General features: G+C 41.1%; 2 protein-coding genes across 3 annotated transcripts in view; one reads left to right on the top strand and one right to left on the bottom strand.

The window, feature by feature from the left end:
* Nucleotides 1-1,393: 1,393 nt before the first annotated feature.
* LOC306919921 (piwi-like protein 1) lies at nucleotides 1,394-15,245 on the bottom strand. Of its 2 annotated transcripts, XM_079496484.1 has the most exons (22): nucleotides 15,129-15,245; nucleotides 14,598-14,682; nucleotides 13,985-14,073; nucleotides 13,441-13,549; nucleotides 13,064-13,192; nucleotides 12,023-12,237; nucleotides 11,252-11,373; nucleotides 10,961-11,041; nucleotides 10,441-10,638; nucleotides 9,924-10,032; nucleotides 9,638-9,767; nucleotides 9,218-9,335; nucleotides 8,757-8,871; nucleotides 8,276-8,463; nucleotides 7,646-7,718; nucleotides 6,797-6,997; nucleotides 6,483-6,586; nucleotides 5,192-5,262; nucleotides 4,759-4,912; nucleotides 4,112-4,237; nucleotides 3,028-3,175; nucleotides 1,394-2,243 (listed from the first exon to the last, which is right to left on the bottom strand). In XM_079496484.1, the coding sequence occupies exons 3-22, from the start codon at nucleotides 14,051-14,053 to the stop codon at nucleotides 2,127-2,129; spliced, it is 2,577 nt and encodes an 858-aa protein (XP_079352610.1). In that variant the 5' UTR covers nucleotides 14,054-14,073; nucleotides 14,598-14,682; nucleotides 15,129-15,245; the 3' UTR covers nucleotides 1,394-2,126. The 2 variants fall into 2 exon arrangements, with proteins under 2 accessions (XP_079352610.1, XP_079352611.1); XM_079496485.1 differs by lacking the exon at nucleotides 14,598-14,682 and having other exon boundaries at nucleotides 15,129-15,221.
* An 883-nt stretch (nucleotides 15,246-16,128) lies between these two features.
* ift74 (intraflagellar transport 74) overlaps nucleotides 16,129-26,167 on the top strand; it is a 48,674-nt gene continuing 38,635 nt past the window's right edge. The window contains exons 1-8 of the mRNA XM_079496498.1: nucleotides 16,129-16,260; nucleotides 17,137-17,312; nucleotides 18,160-18,298; nucleotides 18,813-18,861; nucleotides 19,521-19,619; nucleotides 20,865-20,925; nucleotides 22,223-22,282; nucleotides 23,428-23,489. Coding sequence (XP_079352624.1) covers nucleotides 17,175-17,312; nucleotides 18,160-18,298; nucleotides 18,813-18,861; nucleotides 19,521-19,619; nucleotides 20,865-20,925; nucleotides 22,223-22,282; nucleotides 23,428-23,489 — 608 coding nt within the window. The 5' untranslated portion in view covers nucleotides 16,129-16,260; nucleotides 17,137-17,174. The remainder of the gene's footprint in view (nucleotides 16,261-17,136; nucleotides 17,313-18,159; nucleotides 18,299-18,812; nucleotides 18,862-19,520; nucleotides 19,620-20,864; nucleotides 20,926-22,222; nucleotides 22,283-23,427; nucleotides 23,490-26,167) is intronic.

Below are 26,167 nucleotides of genomic sequence, written 5' to 3'. Positions count from 1 at the left end.
GTAAGATGAACCTAAGTAGGTTTGAATGGGGTTTCTAGGTCTAAGTATGTACTAGGACTAGTAGCATGCCAAAGTTGGTGCTATTGCCATTGAGAATGCATTGGGCGTTTAAGTTAAATAATTCAGAAACTACAAAACATTTCAAAGTAAAAGGTTTCAGCATGTGTGTCCACAGTAAGCTGAATTATATAAAGTGTGAATGGAGTTTCTAGGTGAAAGTGACCTTTTGTCCCATAGAGCCCCACTATACATTTCTCAAATTTGAAAGCACTATATTTTTAAAACTATGAAACATTTCAAAGATTCCTTTTCAGGAAAACATGTCCACTGTAAGATGAACCTAAATAGGTTGGAATGGGGTTTCTAGGTGTAAGTATGGTGCTATTGCCATTGAGAATGCATTGGGCGTTTAAGTTAAATAATTCTGAAACTACAAAACATTTCAAAGTAAAAAGTTCCAGCATGTGTGCCCACAATAAACTGAATTATAAAAAGTGTGAATGGAGATTCTAGGTGAAAGTGATTTTTTGACCTGCCATAGAGCTGCCATTGAGCCCATTATAAAATTCTCAAATTTATTCGAGGGATGACTTCCACACACCCAGTTAAATTTTATAGCAGGTACGTATAGGTCCTGGCAGTACAGCAAACGTTATGAGGAAGGAGAGACCCGCACACCGCCACTTGCTGGTTCAAGAACTTTATTTTAAAGAGTCATAGCAACGTTTAGGCCTTTCGGCCTGGCATGAAGAAGGCCGAAAGGTTGCTATGACTCTTTAAAATAAAGTTCTTGAACCAGCAAGTGGCGGTGTGCGGGTCTCTCCTCCTTCCTCGTAAAATTCTCAAATTTGAAAGCACTATATTTCTAAAACTATGAAACATTTCAAAGATTCCTTTTCAGGCAAACATGCCCACCTTAAGATGGTTGGAATGGGGTTTCTAGGTGTAAGTATGTACTAGGACTAGTAGCATGCAAAGTTTGTGCTATTGCCATTGAGAATGCATTGGGCGTTTAAGTTAAATAATTCAGAAATTACAAAACATTGCAAAGTAAAAACTTCCAGCATGTGTGCACACATTAAACTGAATTATAAAAAGTGTGAATACTTTGTTTATGTAGCACTGCTAGTACTTGGTAAGAAAACCTACAAAAAATTGCTCAAGTTTCTTGATAAAATGTTTTCTAAAAACACCAATATTCAGCAAAATTCTTGCATGTGATTTTACTAAATGATCGAACCCCATTTTAATTGCAGACTATGAGATTCCAATAAGTACTACTTGGAAGAAAAATGGGAGATGGAAATGGATAGCATGTAAGATCAAACAGCGACAAGGACTATGAAACGGACATCTGAATCTGTTAATTAATAATAATAACCTTGAGAGAATGAAAGACTTCATTGTGACTCCCAATAAACAAAGGTTTTATTTGTGATTCACACGGTTAATTGTAAACAGAATCAGTACAAATCCTAAAATAAACTGTTGTACTACATAGTGTACAGCATTAGGTCCAGGGACCACCAGTGGTCCTTGAGGTTCCAGGTGGTCCCCATGCAGCTAAATAATGAAGTTGGTAACCAAATGGACCGTTATAGATTTTAAATTCTTGAGAAACAAAAATATGAAACAAAATGGTTTCATCAACACAGCATTGAATTGTGGACAAAATTCTATACGATAACAATATTGTTAGTTTTGGTTCTGAGAAGCGAAATCTCTTCAAATGGTGGTCCGTGGCTCAAAGGCCGAATGAATATGAAAAAGTTGAAAACCTTAGCTGTACAGTATATCGGTTGGTGTTCCAAAACAAGACACTTAACCCACAACAATCTTCCAACTACAAGCAAGCTTCTGTAAGCTATTACAATATCTATTGTAAACATTAAATGAAAAACAAGATTTTCTTTTTTCTGGTGTAGAAGTGAAATGTACGTACATACTGTACTGTAAGTAAACAATGTAGAGGCATTTGCTCTCTAGCACAAACCGTGAAATGTTGTAACAAAAACAAACAAAGCATGCAATACTAATTAAGAAGACTCATGCAAAAATAAAATGACTGCCGGAAGAGGCAGGCCGTGCAGTGTCTTCGGGGCTCACAGGACAGGGTTACAGCCAGTTTACAGATAGTAGAGGTAGTCATCCAGGTGGACGCTGGGCTGCCTGTGGATGCTCTGACCCACAAGGAAAGCCAGCTTGTGCGCGTACTGGCAGGGAGCTGGAACGCGGACGATCCCCTGAAAAGCAAAATACAGGGAAACATTAAATGTTGGTAAGAAGTCATATTGCTGTCAGGTCTAAATAGTAAGCCTGTTTTCCAATGGATAAAATCAACGTAGTAATTTAGTCACAAGCTCTTGTGAACACTTTTAACGATGATGATCTGAAATTTATATAGTGCATTTTCAACCAAACTACTTGCATCCCACCCCCTTTCAGAACAACAAGTGGCCCAGGAAATAATTCCCCATAGGCTTTTCAAAAAGTATTTATTTAAAGACGTTGATACACCGCAGACAAAGCCAACTCGGATCGTAACAAATCATGACAACAAACACAATGTTTTGGGCAGATCAAATAATTAGAAAGAAGAAAAAAAAGGCAGGATACAACATTTTGTTTTGTTTTATTATTTGATCTGCCCAAAACATTGTGTTTGTCGTCATGATTTGTCACGAGCCGAGTTGGCTTTGTCCGCCGGGTAAACGTCTTTAAATAAATACTTTTTGAAACGTCTATGGGGAAAATGAACGGAGAATTATTTCCTGGGCCACTCCTGGTTCTTAAAGGGGGCGGGACTGCGACACTCTATTGAAGAAAAAGTGCTAGACCCAAATTCAGTATACAAAAATTGATTCCAGAATTGGAATGAAGAAGGTGAACCATGATTTGCACATTTCATTTGTTTTTGTGCTCCGATAGCTTTTGTTTGAGGGGTTGTTTAGTTTGTCCTACGTATGACTAGAACACAGAGACATAACATGTAAATCACATGTGTAGACTTGCAGTTTAGCAGCTTACCTGCCAGTTGTAGTACATGTGGCAGAGTTTGTAGGTGAGTCGCTGCATGTGGTCCGGCTTCAGTCCGCTGGTGTCGTACACCACATTGTAGTGGGTAGGGGAGACGCTTCCCATGCGGACGGCCTGGCTCACAATGTAGAAGTCATACCTGGGAGTAAGATTGCAACCATTATTTTATTTTAAGGATGTTCCAAGATGGAAGGAGATAAAACAAAACCATAACACTTTGTCTAAATGTTCCAATCGTTTGTCGGATGGTATCATTGTACTGTAGGGGAGGCAGTGGATCAGGGGTAGAGTGACCGGATGGGAACCGCAAGGTTCCCAGTTCAAACCCAGGCTCCCCCAGAGTTAGTGTCAAAGTGTCCTTGAGCAAGACACTGAACCCCTAATTGCTCCCGATGTGCAGGTTGGTACCTTGCATCATAGATATTAAGAAATAGATGCCTCATTTGCCGCTGCAGTTCATTGGAGCGACGTGTATCGCAATGAAGGCGGAAGTGCAGTGCTGAAGGCTTTTTTTTTTTTTTTTAACAAATCTTTATAACAGTCATGACAATATACATTACAATACAAAACAAACAAACAAACACAAACAACAAAGTTATTAACAATACAACATCAGAGCCAGGGGGGATTAGATTACTAACAGAAAACCTTAAAGAGTGAACACAAAGCAACAGTTCTCCGCAGCTTTCTTATTTGGAAGTGCTGAAGGCGACTGTGTCGCTCCCCAAGTGACGTCACTCATGTGACTCCTCCATGTCTCTCGCTGTCACTCAAGTGACTACTGGCCAATCACAGCGCGTCTTTTCCGGGACTTATGTTACGCACGCGGAAGCTTGACAAGCTTCCGCTTTGCTTCCGCTATTCTTCGCAAGGAATGTCGGGAAAATAGTGCCTTCAATGGTGACACACGCCTCAGAGCCGGAAGGGGCGTCTATGTATATATGTCTATGCCTTGCATGGTTTCCCCTGGCATCGGTGTGTGAATGTGTTGTGTGAATGCAATGCACAATCTATGTGAAGCGTTTGGATGAAGGTGCTATATATAAATGCACCATTTACGTCCGAAACAACTTACCACTCGGGCCTGGTGACGTCCGTGTCAATAACAGTTCCAGGGGGAGGGTTGGTCAACTTGCCATTGAGGAAGGCAAAGAACCTCGTGCAGACGCGCTTCTTCACGACCACCATAGTCAACTTGGGCCTAGACCAGAGGACAAGGAGGTTAGAATCACTTTTTTAGCATTACATAGTGCACCTCGTCGCCGTCGGTGGAAACCTTGTACTTTTTGCTGATATTGTGGTAAGCAGTGTTTAACAGTTGAGCCATAATGCCCTTGAAGATTGGAGGTTCCTTTAGATGACTACAATCAAAGCCAACCAGTGTTGATTTTGTCGACTAAAACTAAGACGAAAAATGTTCGTCGACTACCTTTTTTCACTGACGAAAACTAAATGGAAACTAAATAAAAACCAAGCTATGACTAAAACTAAGATATTTAGTCTTAGTTTTAGTCATAGCTTAGTTTTTATTTAGTTTGACAATTTCGTCAACAAATAAAAACTAGACTAAAATGTGACTAAATGAAAACTGTTGAAGAGACTATGACTAAAACTAAAATCTAAATCTGCTGCCAAAAACAACACTGAAGCCAACAATACTCTTTGCAGGAAGCATCACTGGTCTGGATAATGCAGAAGCCTTTGGACATGTAAGGTTCTTACGCGTAGTCTGTCCCCATGGATTTGATGGACGCCAGCAGCTGGGGGACCTCGTAGTCAACCACAGTGGACAGCATGCCATCTCCTACTCCATCTCTGAACACAACGATGCGGGCAGGCATCTGGTTGTTGAACTTGTAGAATGATTTGAGAGCACCTGAGAAAAACAAACACATTCCATCTCAGAATGGAGGAGTGCAGCAGTTAATCGAACTAATCGATTATCAAAAAATAATCTAGTCAAATAATCAATTAGTAATCGATCCCAATTTTGGGCATGTCATTGGTGAAAAGAACTACAAGCTTGTAGATCAATTTACCATTTTTTGTGCCCAATTATAAAACAATGCTCAAATGGTTATTTAAGATATGTGCTTCTATTATTTGATTAATCGAAAAAGTAATCAATACAATAATCGCTAAGAAAATAACTTACCGACGAAGGCCGGTTTCAATCCATCCATGAGTTCCTGTCCTCTGTCCTGCAGAACACACTTGGAGTACCACCTATTCAACAGCAGACAATGCCATATTTTAGGACACCACCAAGCACTTTCTAACCTCCTCACTATTGGCTCTACAGGTACACATGTAAGACCTCCTCTCTATTGGTTCTACAGGTACACATTAATTTAAGACCTAAATACCTAAGTTTTCAGGGCCTCGAGTCTCAACCACCAATTGCATGAAGCAGGTATGGCAGCTAAACTATGAAAGCATGAGATGAGTTGCAATGTTATACGTTATAAAGTCTAACACCACAAGTGTCTAGTGGCAATCATAATGTCCAATGGTAGCTGGGCTACAGTAGGCGACAAATTATAGGTCGCTTCGAGACAAGCTGCCATCGCTCTTCAACACTCCGCTTCGTCCAAACTACAGTACGTTAACACCCACAAGCTAGCTAGCTTTGACAGTGCCCTGACAGATCACTGGTGCTGTGAGCACAGGGTATAAGACCGAGGTGCCAGCTCAACTAGCAGGTGTTAAGATGAGGTATGGCAGCAGGTGTTGAGATGCAACATTGTTCAGACTCTACATACTACCCTGGTCATGCCCTGGTTCAGAGTTCTGCACTAACCTGGTTATGCCCTGGTTCAGAGTGCTGTACTAACCTGGTCATGCCCTGGTTCAGAGTGCTGTATTAACCTGGTCATGCCCTGGTTCAGAGTTCTGCACTAACCTGGTTATGCCCTGGTTCAGAGTGCTGTACTAACCTGGTCATGCCCTGGTTCAGAGTGCTGTATTAACATGGTCATGCCCTGGTTCAGAGTGCTGTATTAACCTGGTCATGCCCTGGTTCAGAGTGCTGTACTAACCTGGTCATGCCCTGGTTCAGAGTGCTGTATTAACCTGGTCATGCCCTGGTTCAGAGTGCTGTATTAACCTGGTCATGCCCTGGTTCAGAGTGCTGTATTAACCTGGTCATGCCCTGGTTCAGAGTGCTGTACTAACCTGGTCATGCCCTGGTTCAGAGTGCTGTACTACCCTGGTCATGCCCTGGTTCAGAGTGCTTTACTAACCTGGTCATGCCCTGGTTCAGAGTGCTGTATTAACCTGGTCATGCCCTGGTTCAGAGTGCTGTATTAACCTGGTCATGCCCTGGTTCAGAGTGCTGTACTAACCTGGTCATGCCCTGGTTCAGAGTGCTGTACTAACCTGGTCATGCCCTGGTTCAGAGTGCTGTACTAACCTGGTCATGCCCTGGTTCAGAGTGCTGTACTAACCTGGTCATGCCCTGGTTCAGACTGGCCACCAGAGCACCGATGGACCTCTTTCCAGCAACGGTGTCGTGGTAACAGTCGATTCCCACAATCATCAGCTGCTTGAGCTGCAAAAACAGTATTTTTTCTTAATTTAACCTCACTCAATGCCTATAAACATAATTGTTTATTATAATGGTGTACGAGGAATACGTTTGGAATAATCGTGATATTGAATTTGAAGTCATATCCCCAAGTGAATGCCATCTGTACATGGCTCGCTGATAATAAAAACCGAGTAAACTGATACATGGAGTGTGTGACCGGGTGGCACTAACAGGAATCTCCAGTGTCCACAGCTCTCCTCCCATCTTGCAGGCCATCTGCAGTGCAATCTTGGTGGCGATGGTGATCAGGGCTTGTGGGCGGCCGAGGGTGCGAGCCAACACACACTGACTGGGGGTAGGGCAGTCCACGCAGAGGTACTTCTTGACGCTGTCGTATTTGTCCTTCTTAATGCTGGAGAGGACCACTACCACCTATGAGAACCGACCAAATTACAAATATTAAGGAAAACCATATGGGTTGTGGACCATTCCATTTACAATGCTAGCAAGTCTTCTGAGGACTATTACACTTAGTGGTTTTAATCAGTCAGAATATGTCATGTCCAATGTCTCCCCTACCATTGACTTTGCGATGGAGTCCCATCTTATTAGGCATTTAATTAAAGAACGCAAATGTTAATTTATATTAATAAGCTCATTTACTCGTTATTGATCTCCTACTCTTCTGTGCTCCACAAAGGGCTCTTAGCAACAGCTTACACTTACAAATGAAGCCGATTCTGTCAATATATATCACAACAAAAACGTGCTATGGCATTATTTTTTTAATACAAATTTAAGACCATTTAAAGATTTGGATCTGCAGATACAGTCCAGGTATTTTATCTAATCCAGATAGTAAGCTCAACTTGAAGTTTCCTTTGCTTCGTTTGCTTTATGTTTCTGAGGTTTATTCTTAGTTTGTTTTAAAATAGTGATTGTTGTAAATATACAACACGGTACATTTTCTGTGAGCAACACCATCGATGGTACAATGAAGTATAATCATGCTTCAGTTTTCAGACTTAGGAATAATGCTGCCAGTGAAGAGTTCCAGTCCACTATGTTTTAATCACTTACCATCTGGGTCTCCTGCGTTACATTTTGCTGCAAGGCCCTGAGGAGTGCCTCCTGCCGGTCATCATATTCCACCCTTATAAAAAAAAAGGAAAGTGTGTCCAAGCTCAAGTGTGTGCAAAGTATGTATGCATGTAATACATATGTGTGTGTGATCATTAGAATGTCTAGAACATGTATCATGTATTATTGTGAAAGATATCCACCGAATGTAAATTATTAATTTATTATTATTATTTTAATAATTATTATAAATGTGCTTTTTTTTTTTTAACATGTTTTTTTTAACATAAGTCCTAGTAGTACAAAGTAGTAGTAAGGTTGAAATCTATTTTTTGCAAGTAGAATTGTATCCGGGTCTTACAGGGTTAAGAGTTTTATTTTAGAAAAGATTTCTAGTTGGAGGGTCTGGTTAATAATTACATACTATAAATAGAATGCAGAGGGAACAGTAGCATGCCAGGTAAATAATGAACCCAACATCCGTCTTAAACAACAATTAAAACTGGCGTTTTAAAATGTACACCACTTACTAGTCGTTATGCGTTTATTTAGATCCATTTCATTGTTTTGAGTCGATCGTATTGGATACCGATATTGTCATGTGGTAAATGATGAACATAAATAACTCACATGGTAGGTCTGTCCACGTGGATGCCCAAAGGACCCGAGACCTTGCCCAAGGTCTGTACGAGGGTCTGGGCGTCGTTGGCGTTGCGTCTGGTGCAGAACACCACCCATTTCTGCAGTGGGGGGGCCTTGATGATAGGAAGGCCCTTCATCTCCCTGGACCAGTCGGCTGCCATGGGGTTGTAGTCAAACTGTGTTGAAAACAAAACAATAGTGAGGTTTAACCCAAGTAACTGCTTCACAACATTCAAACACGTTTGACATGAGACCACCTTGTTTGACTGATGACTTTTGCTAAACACTTTGGCTGAGGATTTGAGCTTATTAACAAATATAATATCAAGATGGGAGAACGGTTACATAAAGTGATACAGATATAGTGATACAGATATAGAGTATATCTGTATGAGGAAGAAGGGAAAGGACAGGGCAGACTATTTTCTATATCCTCCCCGACTTGCAAGTTTCCTTGTGCTTTTTATACCGAACGGGAGCCCTGGAAAATCCTCTCAGACTGAAGAACTCTGCCCTTTATGTTCAGGAGCTCTTTATCGAAGTTGAGTCCCCAGGTATTGAGCTCCGCCTGGGCTTGGGCGTTCCTAAAAACAGGAAAGGGTTGTTAGTTACCTCTACCTGTGGGCCATGGTGAGGATGTTGTCAAAAGAGCACCAACATAATTGCCAAAACACACAAATATAAAACATGCCATGTTTTTAAACCCTGAAAAATGTGTTTTCATTGTGATATTGATGAATAGGAATTAGCTTAGTTCCATTGATCGAAGCCAGAACACAATCAATTTTATGCTCTGAAAATGCATGCTGCCCACCATCCGCACCATGTTAAGTGCTCAGATTTTTAGAGATTTTCAAGTGGACCCTGATCCAGAAAAGGTTGGGAACCACCGTTTTACACATTTGCAAAAACATTGGTAACGTGACCTACCCATGAATGTTGCTGGCAAACTGTTTGAGGCGACATTCTCTCTGCTCAGGGGTCAATCTGGTTTGAGCGGAAAGGTCCTTCATGATGTTGAAGTCAGCACGCATCTTGTCAGTCAGACCTGTGGGCAACGCCAGTTAAGTTTGTTTTCAGTAATTGTCAGTTAATTTACCAAAATACTCTACTTAAGTACAATTTTGAGGTAATTAGTTTCTAGTTTACTCGAGACCATTTTTCGATACTTAACACATCATCTCACACATCAGCATCTTCATACAATGAATCTCGTGTTCTCAAATTTACGTCAAGGACCCCCAAAAATGTGAAAATATTTTGTGCCAGGGATCCCATACAAGATTTGTGTAAAACTTCTCAAATAATATTTCAAAAATATTGTCACTCTCCCCTTTGAGAGCAGAGCACCTGTAAGGTAGCAGAGTTCTGGGATCAGCATGGCTGGCCCTGGGGGAGGTCCCCCAGAAGGACCCCTGATCTTCTTCAGCTGGCTGACCAGCAGTGCCTGGTCACTGCACTTGATGTCCAGGCTGTATTGCTTCAAAGAAACATCAAATAATTAGTCTAGTAGCCTAGGGGTGTGCAACAGTTCACAGTATATCGATTCATCTAAAAAGTAATCAATAAAAATGAAGTTAGTTGCAGCATTCCATATAATCTATGCTATACAATTGTGAGCAGCAGGAAAACCTACAGACTTGTAGTATTCCTTGAAGGAGATCTGTGTGTCGTTCTTGCTGAACGTGTTGTTGGGAGTGTGATCCCATGCAATGTCATCAATCTTGTACGTTTTGTTGTTGTACCTGAGGGATGTAAAAAAAATAAAATAATTTGGGAGTTTGTTGACATACACACCGCATTTATACACTGCATTATAGAAACTCATAGTATTCATTTCAAGTGAAACTTTTTTTTAATCTGCTCGCCTAGTGTTGAAACCATTTTAGGTGAGCACCTTGTGTTTTAGCTGGGAAGAAATTATTTGGTGGACAGGCTCGGCGTCCGTATATTACAGTTTGATTGCACTTTGCTCAATTGGGATTAATTTTACACAGACAACCGCTAGATTAAAACATTGCAATTCAAATGTGCTACTTTCCACAGCAGTCATTTGTCAGATTTATGACGATCCCAAACGCAACACAGCCACTAAGCTCATCCGTTACACGCTCACGGGCGTCGAGTGGGTCGAGTGTGAATCTTCCGTTTACTTTGTGAGGACGATGAGGCCGACCAGCTCCTTGGTGCAGGCCTCTTTGAAGTGCTGCATTGGACACTGCTGCTTGAGGTTGGTCATGAAGTCCAGCACGGTCTCACTGCGCAGCACCTTGTGACTCACGTCGGCACACATCATGATGCCCGACTCGAACTGCAAGATGCTGGATTGGTAGCCAGGCCAGATCGTCAATCTTTGGGAGAGAAAGAGGGTATTAATCACGGGAGTTTCCTACCCGTCCCAATCTTTGGCTCTCAATAGAAAGTTTCTACTGTGCGTTTGCAGTTTGTGAACAAAGTCTCACAAATATGGTGTTCAAAACACTATGCAGCTCCAGCCAATTGTAATTATTTGAACTCGGCACCTGGAGCCTGGAGCAAATCGGGAGAACTGCATACTGTACTGAGATAATCACTTACGGCAGATATTTCCTTACTATTTAGACAGTGTAACGCATTAATACCGTAGGTCAAATCCAGAGAGGACAAATACATGAAGACAAACGGATTCAGTACCTGTGCTGTGGGATGTTCAGTGGGTCGTTGGGGTTGTAGTAGTGCCGTCCAATCTGCTGCATGTTCAGCATTCGCAGGATCCTAAATTAATTCCACAAGTTCAATTTGTAAATCCCTGCCTTCGGCAGAAACCTTGTATCTCCTTATTACTACATTCTGAGTTTTTTTCCCCCAGTTACTTAAAAGTAACAGTTTTGGACATACAAGTTTCTGCCCGACAGTGACAATATTTTTCTGTCACCTTTTCTTTTACAAATGTAAAGAATTTGAACTGTGAAGTGTAGGATGGACCTTCTAAAGATGATGTTGTAGAACTGAAGGCACGCTGGTGAGGTGGGGGGCAGCTCATTGGTCAGTGTAACCGTTATTCTGACTTTCTCTCCCATCCGGGTTTCACTGTGCAACACGGTCTCCTAAAACAAGTTCAGACATCAGTGAACAGTAACTATTAATATATTTACTTTGGTACTGCACAACCCATTCAGACCTGAGGACGATTCTACAAATGCCTTCTAAATCCTGACAGTTTTCTGAAAAACCTCATGTTTCTATATCAGTCGTTCTCAAACATTTTCATGTCAAGGACCCCCAAAGATATATGTAATTGGCCGCCGACACCCATCTGAAAATATGTTGTTCCAGTGACCACCCAGAAGCAAAGATTTGAGTTTAAAACGTTCACTCTGAAAGAATATATTCAAAGATTTGCGCCACGTTTTCACGATTTTTCAAAAATAGACCTACAAGCTCATAGCGCGGCACTATGAGCTTGTAGATCGGCTATTTTACAATAGCTTAAGTATAACACAATGCTTAAAACACCAAAAGGGGTTCCCGCCCAGAATGGGTCAAGTACATTTTGATTATCTGTACTTGAGTCATTGTATTTTTGGATACTTGTGACTTTCACTCCACTACATTTCAAAGACAAACATTGTTCTTTTGTAGCGTTTCTTTCCACGCTTAAACGTACTCATTATCTGTTCCATCATGTGAGATGTGAATGTTTGGATTTTGGTCAATTCTTTTTAGAAAAGGAGTACCAAGAGAAGGGCGCCATACCTTGTTGTGAAGTCTACGAGGCAGAAAGAGGAGGGCTCCGTCGAAGGAGCGCGCCGTGCCAAGAGCCTCTTCGTGCTGGTAGAGAAGGGCACTCCGCAGGCGGCGCGACTCCATGGGAGGGTTGTAGTCCACATGGTACTGATAGAGAGCCCACTGGGGACGGGATATGATCCGCAGGAAGTTGGCTTTCAACTGAATGACAGAGCCATTGGTACCTGGGAAAGACGGCAGTGAATACAATGTGGTAAATCGAAAGGAGGTCTGATGTACTCCGTTTGCAGTGTGCTGTGGACTATACTGTAAAGCAGTGTTGTTTTTCGTCGACTAAAACTACCTTTTTTTCAGACAAAAACTAAATGGAAACTAAATGGAAACTAAGCTATGGTGACTAAAAATACTGTCGATTTTGGCAACAAATAAAAACGAAATGTTAGGAAGGCACTAGTGGACAAGAGATCCAGTACATTTTACACTTGGTTGCATGCTGAAAATAGCAGCAATCTACAAGCTCACAACGCGTCGCAGCGGCTATTTTCAGCAAGTGTAAAATCAGCCATTACGACGGCATCAAGGCCCGCACATGAATACATTTTACTCGACTAAATCAACTGTAGATTTAGTCTACTAAAACTAGACTAAACACTAAAACATTCCAGGTGACTAAAATGTGACTAAAACTAAAAACGTTTCAAGAGACTATGACTAAAACCAAAATAGAAATTTGCTGCCAAAAACAACACTGCTGTAAAGCTCTCAAAACAAAACACAATGGCAAAGTTTGTTTCTGATTTTCACATATTCTCAAAATGGGGGCTTGCACAAAGACAGGAGGACATTGAGGCTCTTTGGATGCAAAAACACACATTTTACAGGTACTGTGCCCCTAAAGCATATCTCTTCATCAAATACTATGGTGAGGTCTATACTTTTGCAGTTGTATTGTAGTAAGATATGACGATATTGGATTGATTCCCATGTTTGTTAACTGTATGAAATGTATGTTTATACTTATTTATAAGCATGGACATGTCCTATACAGACCAGACTTTGTCTCTCTGACATGCTCCATCGCCTGTCTGGTGTTGACTCCTGCATCGGAAAAATCACGCCGGCGTCCTCTTTCTCCAATCTTCACCTTCTGGAAACCCCCGGAGATCTGCAGCACTTCCTCTAAAGGAATAACCCCCAAGTTACAAATTACTTTCAATTTATCTTCATATTAATGTATAAAACCCACAGACAGACTTCACCACTTCCAATTTTGTCCTAATAAATAGCAAATAGCTAAAATAGCCCATCTACAAGCCCTCACCATGAGCTTTACCTTCGCACAACACTGTTGTACAACAAAGTTGGGCAATAATTTACAAAAAAAAGAAAAACAAATGGACTATATACTAGATGGGGTCAGACTGCACCTTCTGTAGTTGCAACAGCTCCTGGGGCAGTTTTCTGTCTTCCTCTGCCAACCAGCTCACCCTCCACAGGTGGAGGAACGGCTGCTGTGTCTTCTAGAGCCGAGGAGGTCTAAAACAAAACACAAATTGATGTCATTGATGTGTTAGATACGTAAGTACTCCCATTTCTCACAATACTACAATGTATGCACTATGTAATGTAAAGAGCAAGCCTTCCAAGTTTTGAATTGTCTAATTCAAAACCAAGGAAATAATGTTGTTCTAGGAACCCGCCAGAAGATTTGACTTAAACGTTCGCTCTGAAAGTATATATATATATATATATATATATATATATATATATATATATATTCAAAGATTTGCGCCCACATTTTCACGACTTTTCAAAGCTCATAGCGTGCCGCGCTACGAGCTTGTAGGTCTGCTATTTTTCAATAGCTACAGTATAACATAAAACCCTTATTTTGGCAAAATCATTGAATGCACCATTATAATAAATAATTGGGAGGATATATACGGTCAGTGTTCTGAAGTGTGACATTACCATTCCAGGTGCTGCAGTCTCCTGACCACGTGCACGCCCTCTGGACCTCGCTCGTGCACGTCCAGTCATTTTCACTCTGTATTAAATTTCTGCATTTGAAAAAAATAAAATATGTACAACTATAAACGGAAACAGTCAGGAACACTTGGATTTATTCAACACTTTATACAGGCATTTCCTAATGTAGAAATATTTCAATCTAGATCAGTACAGTAGTTCTCAAAGAGGCCGCCCTGCTGGGACAGATTCGGCTCAAACAAGGGATTCAATTAATTCCGCTCCTATGCCACTAAAATGTGGAACGCCCTACCAACAGCCATGAAGACATATGAACCCCTTGACTGACTCCTTCAAAACCGCTCTTAAAGAGCACCTCGCCCCCGCCCCCCACAGCCCATTTTCCCCCATATTGTACTCGTTTTTTTTTTACTTTGTTTATATGATTTCCTGTTTTTATAGAAGTGTATATTTGTACGTCTCTAAATTGATTAATTGAAAATGGTGGACCCTGTTGTAGTGTTATCCACAAATCGGTATCGATAAGTCTTGATCCAAGGCTAAAAGCCACTGATTTAGAACTTTAATCGAAAGTTCCAAACAAAAAAATAATCACCTCTTTTAAGGAATTGTCTCCTGCTGGGGGCTGGGAGCAAGTTGAGGCCAGCCGGGTCTCTTCAAGCCAATCACACTAGCCTTTCCTTAATAACAAATAACATTCTTGAATGAAAATTCTTCAGTATAAGAATAAAATCGAAATGTAATTTGTCCACGCACGGTTCCATTTAGTTACAACATGGCGCCTGTAACCATCAGTCGTCTCCAACCTAACAGGTGAAACCAATTGACTTCATTATAGAGAACACGTGTTGGTCACTGCAGTCAAGTTTAATGTAAAAACGGGCTTTTTGTTCTGTAAATATAGCCAATGGATCTGTAAAGTATTAGACCTTTAAAAAGTCGAAATCGACCGAGTTGAAACAAAGTTTTAGCTCGTATCTACAATAAAGCCATGAATGAAGTGACTTCTAATCATCCTCGACTTGATTGAACTGACCCAAAAGTAGGCTACAATTTTATATATACAGCAATAGTATAAAAAAATAACAGTATAAAAGTGAATAAGTACATATCTACCAGTACCAACCTTTACAACGTGTGGTTTTGTATTGTTTGCAGGTTTTACACGATGTGTTGCTCCCTGATGCGTCTTACAGTCTGGTGTCAGCAGGCAGCACTAATGAGGACTGCAGCAGCACCTGGAGGCCGTATCACTCCGCCGTAAACTTTTCAAACTATATTTCACCAAACTTTGACTAATAGTATGGTGTGTATGAAAAAGAAAGTATACACAACACAAGAAAGCAATGGCCTAATTTAATTAATTTCCCTGGCTGAGAGCAGCTTCGCAAAGCTTCTTTCCGCACTACTTCTTAAAGCGCAATGAACAATTCTTCAACTTTAGTTTGGGGGGTGATTTGGACGATTCCCAACCTGTGGATAAGGGCCCATTATTGGGCCGTGAGGATATAACCCAGTGCACCCCCAAAATATCCATGAATTGAGTAAAAAAGGACCAAAATGGAAATAAGATTAATAGCAGACCTTATTGTACTGTATGTGCATGCTTGTCATGCAAACTGAATCAATCAATCAATCAATCAATCAATCAATCAATCAATCAATCAATCAATCAATCAATCAATCAGATAATATTAATTACATACATTTTCTTTTAACCATTGATTGTGATACCAATACATAGACATTTAAAGAATTGGTTCCATTGATCCATGCCAGAACATTATGTAGGCCTATTCCCGTTATCAAATTAATTTATGGTAATAGCCTAGGCCTTTGGTCATCTGGCAGAGGCTCTGCGCCACTCATACTTTACACGACTTACCATTTTGCACAAAATAGACAATTTTGATGTCCCTATTATGTGCCCACTGCCATGCTGCCCACCATAGGTGCCCACCATAGTGTGCCCACCATAGTGTGCCCACCATAGGGTGCCCAGATTCGGGGTTTTTTGTTGTTGGTTTTTTTTCCCCCCGTACAGCAGACAGACACCAGAGGGCGATATACACACGTTTGCGATTCATTCCAAGTTACAACTAGAGAAGAAATGTCTCGCGATAGCTTGCGTGGCGTGCTACGGTTGCCAGAGCAACAACAACATCAATGTGGCTAACAGCACTCCGCACTGAAATGGTCAACTTTCCTTCAGGCTTGAAGATGGATTAATGTCAGCTACAGTACGATAATTAACGAAGGTAAACTCGTTACACGTTAAACGTAATAATAAGAAACACAATGTTGTATTCTGGGTAGCGACGTTCATGCAGGATTGTTTGCATTTCTCATAAACACATATGAAAGCTAGCTCTGGTCCACGTTAGGACTGGAGTTATGGACCAGAGTGAAGAGTCTAATCCTGAAATCTAATCCTGATTCAAGCATAACCTGAGTTCAGTTTACGGAGTCAAGTCATACCTAGCTCTGGTCCATAGCCCTAATGTTTCTATGATTCAGGGCAGAATCTAGCTCTGGTCCATAGCTCTAATGCGTTGCATAATTGCATTTAACGCATTAGAGCTATGGATCAGAGCTAGGCAGAATCATATAAGCATTAGGGATATGGATCAGAGCTAAGTCGTACCATCTCTGCTCTGGTGGTCGATAGCTATTAATAGAGCTATGGACCAGAACTAACCATACCCCCCAAAACCTGCACAATAACGAATGTATAAGCGTTCTGTGGTTAAAATAGGCAAGTGACAACTTGGAAAGTGTTAAATGTTGTTTAATCTTTTAATAGGCTACATTTTCCAACCCATATCATCTTTCTTTCTTTCTTTCTTTCTTTCTTTCTTTCTTTCTTTCTTTCTTTCTTTCTTTCAATGCTGGCATGGTCAAGGCATATTGCAGCCCACCACTCCCTGGACTGCCATGTTCTGCTTGATTCTTCCAGTTTAGTTATTTTTTGTTGTTGCCACTGTTGCAAAAATAGTTGCTCTTGAGACAACAACTTGTTGCAATTTGGCACTGTACACCTGCGCCAGGTGTTATACCAGAGAGATGCTATCATTAAAAATAGTACATTTAACACATGGCTGTGAAGCTGATGGTGGTGTTGTTTTTATCTCTAGAGAAGGACATTCACCAGCAGCACCTCCCAGTGAGGATAATGGCGAGCCAGCAGCCACTGCCTGGTCGGGGAAGGCCCATGAGTCGCAGTGGATCTGCGGTCCCAGTGGTGCCGGGCTCCGCCAGACCACCTACACCCATCAGACCTCCAGCCACAGCGTCTCGACTGGGAACCGGGGTAGGTGACATCAGCGGAGTAACTTTCAGGACTTTATAATCATAGTCAACTTTATTGGTTAAATGTTTTGCACATACTAATAATGTGCATAGAGAGAGAGAGCTGTTAATGGCATAACCACCAGTCAGTGTGGAAATCCAACCTCCCCGTCAGTTTATTTTCTGTGACTGTGGAGTCCACTACACTCCATTCTCCTTGAATGATGGACAGCGGACACTGATGCAAGCCCTTCAGAAGTCCTGTGGTGCTACACCAGAATGTAATGTAATATGGTGCTGAACATTAATCAGGACGAAACAAACACATTGCCAACAAGTGTCTGCACTGCCAACTAAAGTGTATCACAGAAGATGGCAGTCAGGATGTGAGACTAGCCATCACTGCCATCGACACCCGGAACTCTTCTTTCAAAAATTGTTTTACTGTGTGAATCAGCACATGGGCATCTGGCTATTCTTTTTCTCAAATGTTCAAATCATCATCAATCATCAAATTTAATATTTGGAAAATGGTCTTACTGTATGCAATGTAGTTAAGGCCTCCGCCTAATACTTCTACAATTGCTACAAAACCTTTATAGCCAGTCATTTTGAATATAAACAAAGAAGTTGAAGGGTAAATGTAAGTCTGTGTGTGTGTGTGTGTGTGTGTGTGTGTGTGTGTGTGTGTGTGTGTGTGTGTGTGTGTGTGTGTGTGTGTGTGTGTGTGTGTGTGTGTGTGTGTGTGTGTGTGTGTGTGTGTGTGTGTGTGTGTGTGTGTGTGTGTGTGTGTGTGTGTGTGTGTGTGTGTGTGTGAGCAAATTGTTTCTCTAGTTTGTCTTTGACCAGCTCTATGTTGTCTATTACAGATGGTGGTTCCAGGTACAGCCCGTCCGGGTACAAAGGGTGGACCCCTCCCCACCCCTGGTTTACTGTCAGCCCAGATCAAGGTGACAGAAAGGCCCGTCACCCAACAGGGGCTCAGCGGCATGAAAACGGGCATGAAGGGTGGGTGAGAAGACATAAACAAAGAATAATGTACAGTGTACTGTACATCTGGTGAGGGTTGACATGGGACCCATGTGAATCCTGCTCATTACCCAGCTACTGTACATAAAGAAAGTCATTAACCCATTTAGGCCTGACCTCAAAATTAAAAAAAAATCTTCTAAATCCTCCAGTTTTCTGAAATAAATATTTTCACGATTTTTCAAAAATAGCAGACCTACAAGCTCGTAGCGCGCCACTCGGTGGCACACTACGAGCTTGTAGATCTGCTATTTTTCAATAGCTAAATTATAACATAATGTTTAGAACACCAAAATGGGTTAATCATTTGGCAAAAAAATATTTTCTTAAAAGCAGTCTGTCATTCAGAAATATCAGGCAGCAGAAAGCCTTAATTGACCAATCAGATTTGAGTGTGCAACAGAGCCATGTAATACAATTGTTTTAATGAGGATTGTTTTAACGAGGCTGCTCTATTTATCTCTCTCTCTCTCTGTCTGCCTTTTTTACCCAGGTCCTCAGAGACAGATTCTGGATAAATCCTACTATTTGGGACTACTCAGGTAGGAAACTTTGCTACGTTGACTTGTTTTTCCTTCTCGGAGATGTTGGGAGCGATGCATGGAGGTACAGTATGTTTGGAGCTTGGCACAATGAAGTGTTTTACCTTCATTCAGGGTGAATCTGAATAGTACTTTTACTACTTATCTGAGTGTTCATTTAACCCATTTTGACCTGAGATCAGATTCTAAAAATGTCTTCTACATCCTGACAGTTTTCTGAAAAAGCTATGTTTCTATGTCAGTCGTTCTTCGATTTTTCAAAAATAGCAGACCTACAAGCTTGTAGCGCGCCACTCAGTGGTGAGCTATGAGCTTGTAGATCTGCTATTTTTCAATAGCTAAAGCATAACATAATGCTAACACCAAAAGGGGTTCCCGCCCAAAATGGGTGTCTTCATAGCGCGGCACTCTGTGCCGTGCTATGAGCTTGTAGATCTGCTATTTTTCATTAGCTAAAGTATAACACGATGCTTCAAACACCAAAAGGGGTTCCCGCCCAGAATTTCACTCTCTGAGTGAAATTAACGTTCCTGCATTAAACGCAACTGCTACTGTATAACCTGCTCTCTCTCTCTCTCAAACACACTAGTCTCTGTCTGTCGGCTCATGTCGTCCAGCTCTAATAGACCCTTGTCTCTCTATGTTGTTGGTGGCATCAGGAGTAAGATCAGTGAACTGACCACAGAGAACGGTAAACTGCAGAAGGAAATCGACAACTTCAATCAGGAGAACTCTGTCTATCTGTCCTACGAAAAGAGGTAAGGACTTGTTTTAAATCTACCGTAAACAGTATATTGTTATGAAACCAACATACAATTCAATATAAAATGTTTAAAAACATGATTTTTCAGAAGTTTTTCACAAAATATATTCATGTTTCGTATTTCAGTTTAAGACATAATGTATTCACAGTGCATCATCGAATGGCAGTCAGAGAAGCTAGTGTTTTTTAGAATGATTAGTCTTGATTGATTGAACTATTTATTAACAGTTTTCAGAATGGGTACATTTCACATGAAAGCACAACTCCGTACAAATGGCTGATACCGAGGACGACACACTGTGATAAAGCATTACACTTGTTTACAACAGGGTCCACCATTTTCAATTCATCAGAACAATTAGAGACGTACAAATATACACTACACTTCTATATGAAAAACAGGAAATCATGTAAGGGAAAGGGAAAAGAAACGTATACAGAAAGGGGGTGGGGGGGATTCAGATTTTACGGGGGCCAGTTTTGAATTGCAGCCGTCCGTAGGTGCCCTTTGAGAGCGCTTTTGAAGGAGTCAAGGGATTCGCATGTCTTAATGACTGTTGGTAGGACGTTCCACATTTTGGTAGCATAGGAGAGAAACAAATTTAGTCCCTTGTTTGTGCCTTCAAACCGAATAATCGGATGTGAGAAAATGTCTCAATTTGAAAAATGCAATCCTCTTTTTTTTATTACACTAGAAAATAATTGGAATTGTAACGTTGTAATGTAATGTTGTAACTCTACCACTAGATGTCACCACACACTTTATCCCTCAGTGTCCAAGTATTTAACAAATAAAATGTTTTAACAAGTTGTACTGCCTGAAGCTCATAAGTGCAATATTTCTCCTAGTTAAGTGAGCGGTGGATTAAGACATTTAGGCCTGACCTCAAAATTAAAAAAAAATCTTCTAAATCCTCCAGTTTTCTGAAATAAATATTTTCACGATTTTTCAAAAATAGCAGATCTACAAGCTCATAGCGTGCCACAGAGTGGCGCAATATGAGCTTGTAGATCTGCTATTTTTCAATAGCTAAATTATAACATAATGTTTAAAACACCAAAAGGGTTTCCCGCCCAAAATTAGCCTGGATCCAGCCCAAAGACCCCGCCCACTCTCTGAGTGGACAAGCTACAGTCTGATAATCAGGCTAGCCCAAAATGGGTTAACTAGTTACATCATCATGCATGTCCCTGGACTACAATAAACACTGTCCACTGTGTTGTCTTCTGTCCTCTGCAGGGCGGAGGGTTTGGCGGGGGAGATCAAGGACCTGCAGGGCCATCTGGCCGACCACAACATGGTAAACACATGGGTTAACCCATCCATCCAACCCGAAATAATTAAAAAAAGTCGTCTGAAAGAATATATATTCAAAGATTTGTGCCGCATTTTCACGATTTTTCAAAAATAGCAGATCTACAAGCTCGTAGCGCGCCACTCGGTGGCTCGCTATGAGCTTGTATATCTGCTTTTTTTCAATAGCTAAAGTATAACATAGTATAGTTAAAACACCAAAAGGGGTTCCCGTCCAGAATGGGTTAAAGGTCTCAGTCGCCGCGACTGATTTCACTCATTTGGATTCCATAGAAGCCACTGTGTCTTCTGTGAAAGCATGCTGCTGCGCGCACCGAATATACGCGTGTCGTGATCTTGTAGATCGGCTATTTTCGGCCGTTAGTTGTTTTAAGAGGAAAGAGTATTTGAAGTGATCAAACTCGCAGTCCCGCCCCTCGAGAGACCCGGAAAATAATTCCCCGTTAATTTTCCTCATAGACTTTTCAAAAAGTATTTATTTAAAGACGTTTACGCTGCGGACAAAAGCAAATCATGTGATTACTTCAACTGGTTGGCTTTTATGTGGAGCAGGTTTAGAATGATCATACCTAAACATCATCATTACATTTCCAGTCATGAGATCTTTGCCTTATTCCATGTAAACCACTGCACAGTGACATCCATTGTTAAAGCATCTGTGAGGTACTTAATTTCACACGGGCCAAGAAACGATTTGCACCCATCCACCGGTCACAGCCTGTGCTACGGGCTACAAATTTCATTTTGGAATCGGAAATCGCCTCGTTGCCAAATAAGTCAATTCATATGAGGAATTGCCTTTGGCATGTGGTACCGTGAGAGTCCAACAACACCCATCAATTGACGCAAGACTATGTTCACGGTAGAATTCTGGACTTGCAGGACTCGCATGAGTACAGCGAGTGCTTGGAACATTTTGCTGTTTAAACTTATACGTGACCCAGAACAGGTGATATTGAACTTTTGTGGGATTTACTCAAAAGACACAAAATTATAATACATGTTTCAATGGTACCACTCTGACGCTGTTTCTCATGAACAATTATTAATATTATGTCATTCAGACAGTTGCATTTAAACGAAAAAGCATCTTTTCATATCAGGGTATTATCAAAACAATTTGAAATGGAGGCCCATGGTTAATTTGGTCTGCAACATGAAACCATTCCAAAACCCCAGGATTAGATGACTAATCAGGAAATAATAATAATTATCAATAAATATAAAGGTTTTGTTAATTGTAGTAACAACTTGTATTTCCTGTGGTTGTATCTATCTACCAGCTGGTGGACATGTTGAACACCAACACTGACATGGAGGATGTACTGAAGGAATTCAACATGGTGAGTACAAGCATTCACACTCGGAACACTAATACAATGTACAAGCATTCACACTCAGAACACTAACACAATGTACACATGAATGAGTTCAACATGTTGAGAACAAGCATTCACACTCAGAACACTAACACAATGTACACATGAATGAGTTCAACATGTTGAGAACAAGCATTCACACTCAGAACACTATTACAATGTACACAGGAAGGAAAACTCATAAAAAACTCAGAAACTCAGAAAACTAATACAATGTACAAGCATTCACACTCAGAAGACTAATACAATGTACAAGCATTCACACTATTAAAATGAATGAGTTCTGCTCATTGCAAAATAGGCATGGCTCAGGGTAGAGGACAGAGTAAAGCAACTTGCAATGGAAAAAATGGAGTTATGAGGTTTCCTCCCGACAGCAACGAATAGTGCTATGTCTACATAAAATGCTGTATAAGTTGCATAAGTTGAGCCTTTGCATACGCCTGTAAGGTCGTCGCGGCTAGGGCGAGTGCTACGGGCACGGGATACTGTACATTGCTGTAGTGGTGTGTCACATACCCTTGGTGTAGTTGCGAACGCAGTGATTGCGAACGCAGTGATTTGCGAACGCAGTGAGCACTAACTATAGAAGCTGGCCTAAACTGTCTGTCTGTCTGTCTGTGTGTGTGTGTCACGCTGTAACACCAAGGCCCGCCACCAGAGGGCGCAGCTGTATCACACACAACACACACACACACACACACACACACACACACAACTTAACTTAAAGAAAAAAACGTAAAGAAAACTTTTAAAAAAAACACACGCACATACACACACACACACTAAAAAATAACTAATACAAATGTTAAAAAAAAAGAACTTAAAAAAAACCCTTAAAGTACGTAATTTATTCTAATTGTTGTTATTGCAATTTACGAGCTGCGTTCGCTTCCCGCGTTCGCGCGTCTTATTTGTGTCATTGCAACACTACAAGCTTGTTGTAGATGTGTGATTATATGCCCTGCATATGCATATGTGGCTGCCTCCGTGGAATATGTAGACGACAACCAATGTTACCGATTCAATCTTTTTATTTTGAAGTTCATTCATTATTTCACAAAAAATATAAACATATCCTCCTCTCCAATCATTGTGCATTTTTGCAGCTGAAAGCCCAGAATGACAGAGAGGCAGGGAGCATCGATGTCATATTTACAGAGAGACGAGAGTAAGTACCCATGTTGTGTTGTCTTTGGACTGCGTTGTATTGCTTGGGCATCATCTTGCCAGGGTGAGAGGCTCCACTGCAAAAAATACACAGCAATATCTCAAATGTAAATTCAACTCTGAAAGTGTAAAAAAATAGACCCCTAATAAGCGCTGTAAAGCAACACATGTCATGCCAGTGTTTCCCCTATATGCATGATTGTGTGTGTGTGTGTGTGTGTGTGTGTGGGGGGGGGGCACCCCCAACAATCATGACCAGTCCCCACAGTTTTAGTAAGTGGCCGCGGATAGGCTAAAAAAAGGCAAAAAACCACGAAAGACTGCAAAAGACCGCAAAAAACACAAAAAAATACAAAAAGGTCGAGCATCCCCTCCACCCCACACACTATCAGCTTCTGGATATGGGAATGTCATTTAACACTTGGCATTTAACATTTGGCAGCTCTTTAATGATTTAATTTAGCCAAGATTGATTCTGTGCTGTATTCATTTAATTTCACTATAATTCAGTTCATATCAAGTCAGTCTGAAGCCTTGTTGAATGAATTGGCTACAAATACAACCATCATCAGTGCTCAAATGGTTACAGTTCGTTGACATTCATAGCAAACGATCTTTTGATTTATGCACGCAGAAAAATAGCACCAAACCCATTTTGTCAGATTTGCTGTGAATAGCAGATAAGCATGTTCCTTTCTGTAGCCTGTCATTACGCATGATGTTAGATGTTGCTGCATGTCCAGTTAGTGGTACAGTACAGTTCCATTATTTAATACACAAAGTGAAATGAAAACTACAAAATTAAGCTGGCAACCCTGGAAACGGTCAATTTAAAGTTCTGACTGGATTCCAGGGTGCTAAATAAAACATTTTCACTGCTGCTCACGAATCATTCTGACATACTGTATGATTGCAACAAGCATGATATTGTAAGAGTATCTGGCTGAATGACAAAGCCATCAAAGTTCATTATAGTTATTTGGCAAGTTCTCTGGTGTAATTTCAAATCCTGAATGTGCAACAGGTGTGTTTTCTCTAGAAACCCTCAGAAATGGACTGTGTGTGCAGTCTGTGCACCAGCATCATGGCAGCAGGTTGGCTCATTTTTATTAGAGGCACTTTGTTCTTATGGCGTGGCTCTGCAGGATGCGAGCTGCCTGGAAAGGGCTTTGTCAGTATGTTTTTATCTTTTCCATGATTTATCCTGCAAACCGCTGGGTGTTGTCTAATCATAGCTTCAAATTGACATATTGGTTGTTCAGTTTGACCCACCAGTTCTGGAGATATGGCTTATAGAGTGATGTCTTGCAGAAAACAGAGTTGAGAAAACAGGCTTGAAAGGTTCACTTCTGTGGTCTCTATCATTACACCTAGCTACATGTTTAAGCATTTATTTCATATTTACATGTCGATTTCAGCTCTGACACTTATTTCAGTCTGCCTGTGCTATTACGGTAACTCATTTAAAAAAAAAAGGTTTTTCTCCTCTGGTGAAAAGCTGGAATTTGCACGATGGCAGGCTCTCAGTCAAATCTGGTGGTCACATATAATGTGCATATCTGACGGATCAGCGGTACAACGTAGGTGTGAGGGGTGAGGGCTGCGTCGGCCCGAATCTCTAGTACATCATAGATCCATCAATAATGACCGTCGTCATACAGTGGCGAAGTCTGTGATCCACATGGGAGTCATGCCGTTATCAGCCGTTTCTGTCTGACTCAAGGATATATACCCTGCATTCCTGCATTCTGTAAGCATTGGTGATGTGTAACATCAACCTGTAACCTCTTTCTTGCAAAGAACCATCCCACCCCTTCACTAGCCTCGGTCCCAGGCTCACTTAACTGCGAAAAAGAAGAGCCTGGTCACAACCTAAGGCAGAGAAGCTATCGAAAGGCGGCACTTCCGCCGTGTAACCCCCCCCGGAAGTTAACGTTTTTTGACCAATCGCAGCGTTGTGTTCCCGAAAATGTATTCCCGCTGAAATGATCATTGGGTGGGGACTAGTAAACACAGCCGCACCGCGTGACGTAGTTATCTTACACGCAACACTTCCGCCACTTCCGCTGATATTCTTTTCAGCGTAGGTCTTGGCCAGGGTGCCCCTTCACCCATGTAATTTTATGTTGCTTTGTCAGCAGCTGTTTGGAGTCTGTTGAGTGTTTACCACAAGACATGAAGATTCCAAGTGTGACTTTGATATGTTGGCTTGAGGCCAGTGATTTTGAAGTCAGCAGGCCAAACAAGATACAGCGGTCAAAAGAGTCTTTGTCTTGTGTTTTGAAACGCCCGACAAACACTGTGCAAACGCCTGAGTCACAGGAGCCGCCAGGCGCACAGTTTTGTGCACATATACTGTAAAGCTGGCTGCATAGGTCAGCAGATATACAGTACATGACATAACATGTTCAGATGATTACACAGTTGTGACTGTGAGGTTGTTGTTGTTACAGTAACCTCAACTTAAAGGGATAGTTCACAATTTTCGAACTTAAGTTGTATGAAATACTTGCCATTAATATAGTGGTTGCAGCTGTATTAATTGATTCCCTGACTCCCGTGGTGGGAGTTCTGCTCTGATTATGGCGAATATTAAGTAGTTCCGTTCATTTTGTGGGGGGCACAGGGGCCACACATTAAAATTAAATTATTAAAAAAAACTAGCATAATTTGTATTGT

The sequence above is a fragment of the Electrona antarctica genome (assembly GCF_951216825.1).
Source record: "Electrona antarctica genome assembly, chromosome: 3".
Lineage (NCBI taxonomy): Eukaryota > Metazoa > Chordata > Actinopteri > Myctophiformes > Myctophidae > Electrona > Electrona antarctica.
This window is presented reverse-complemented; position numbering and strand designations above follow the sequence as displayed.

What these genes read in the sequence shown, in the direction of transcription:
- LOC306919921 (XM_079496484.1), bottom strand. Translation starts at nt 14,053, where the DNA reads ATGACTGGACGTGCACGAGCGAGGTCCAGAGGGCGTGCACGTGGTCAG. An exon ending in CTGAACATCCCACAGCACAG is followed by an intron (nt 10,639 to 10,960) that starts GTACTGAATCCG and finishes TCTCTCCCAAAG; the next exon opens with ATTGACGATCTGGCCTGGCT. An exon ending in TGTGGACACTGGAGATTCCT is followed by an intron (nt 6,587 to 6,796) that starts GTTAGTGCCACC and finishes CTGTTTTTGCAG; the next exon opens with CTCAAGCAGCTGATGATTGT.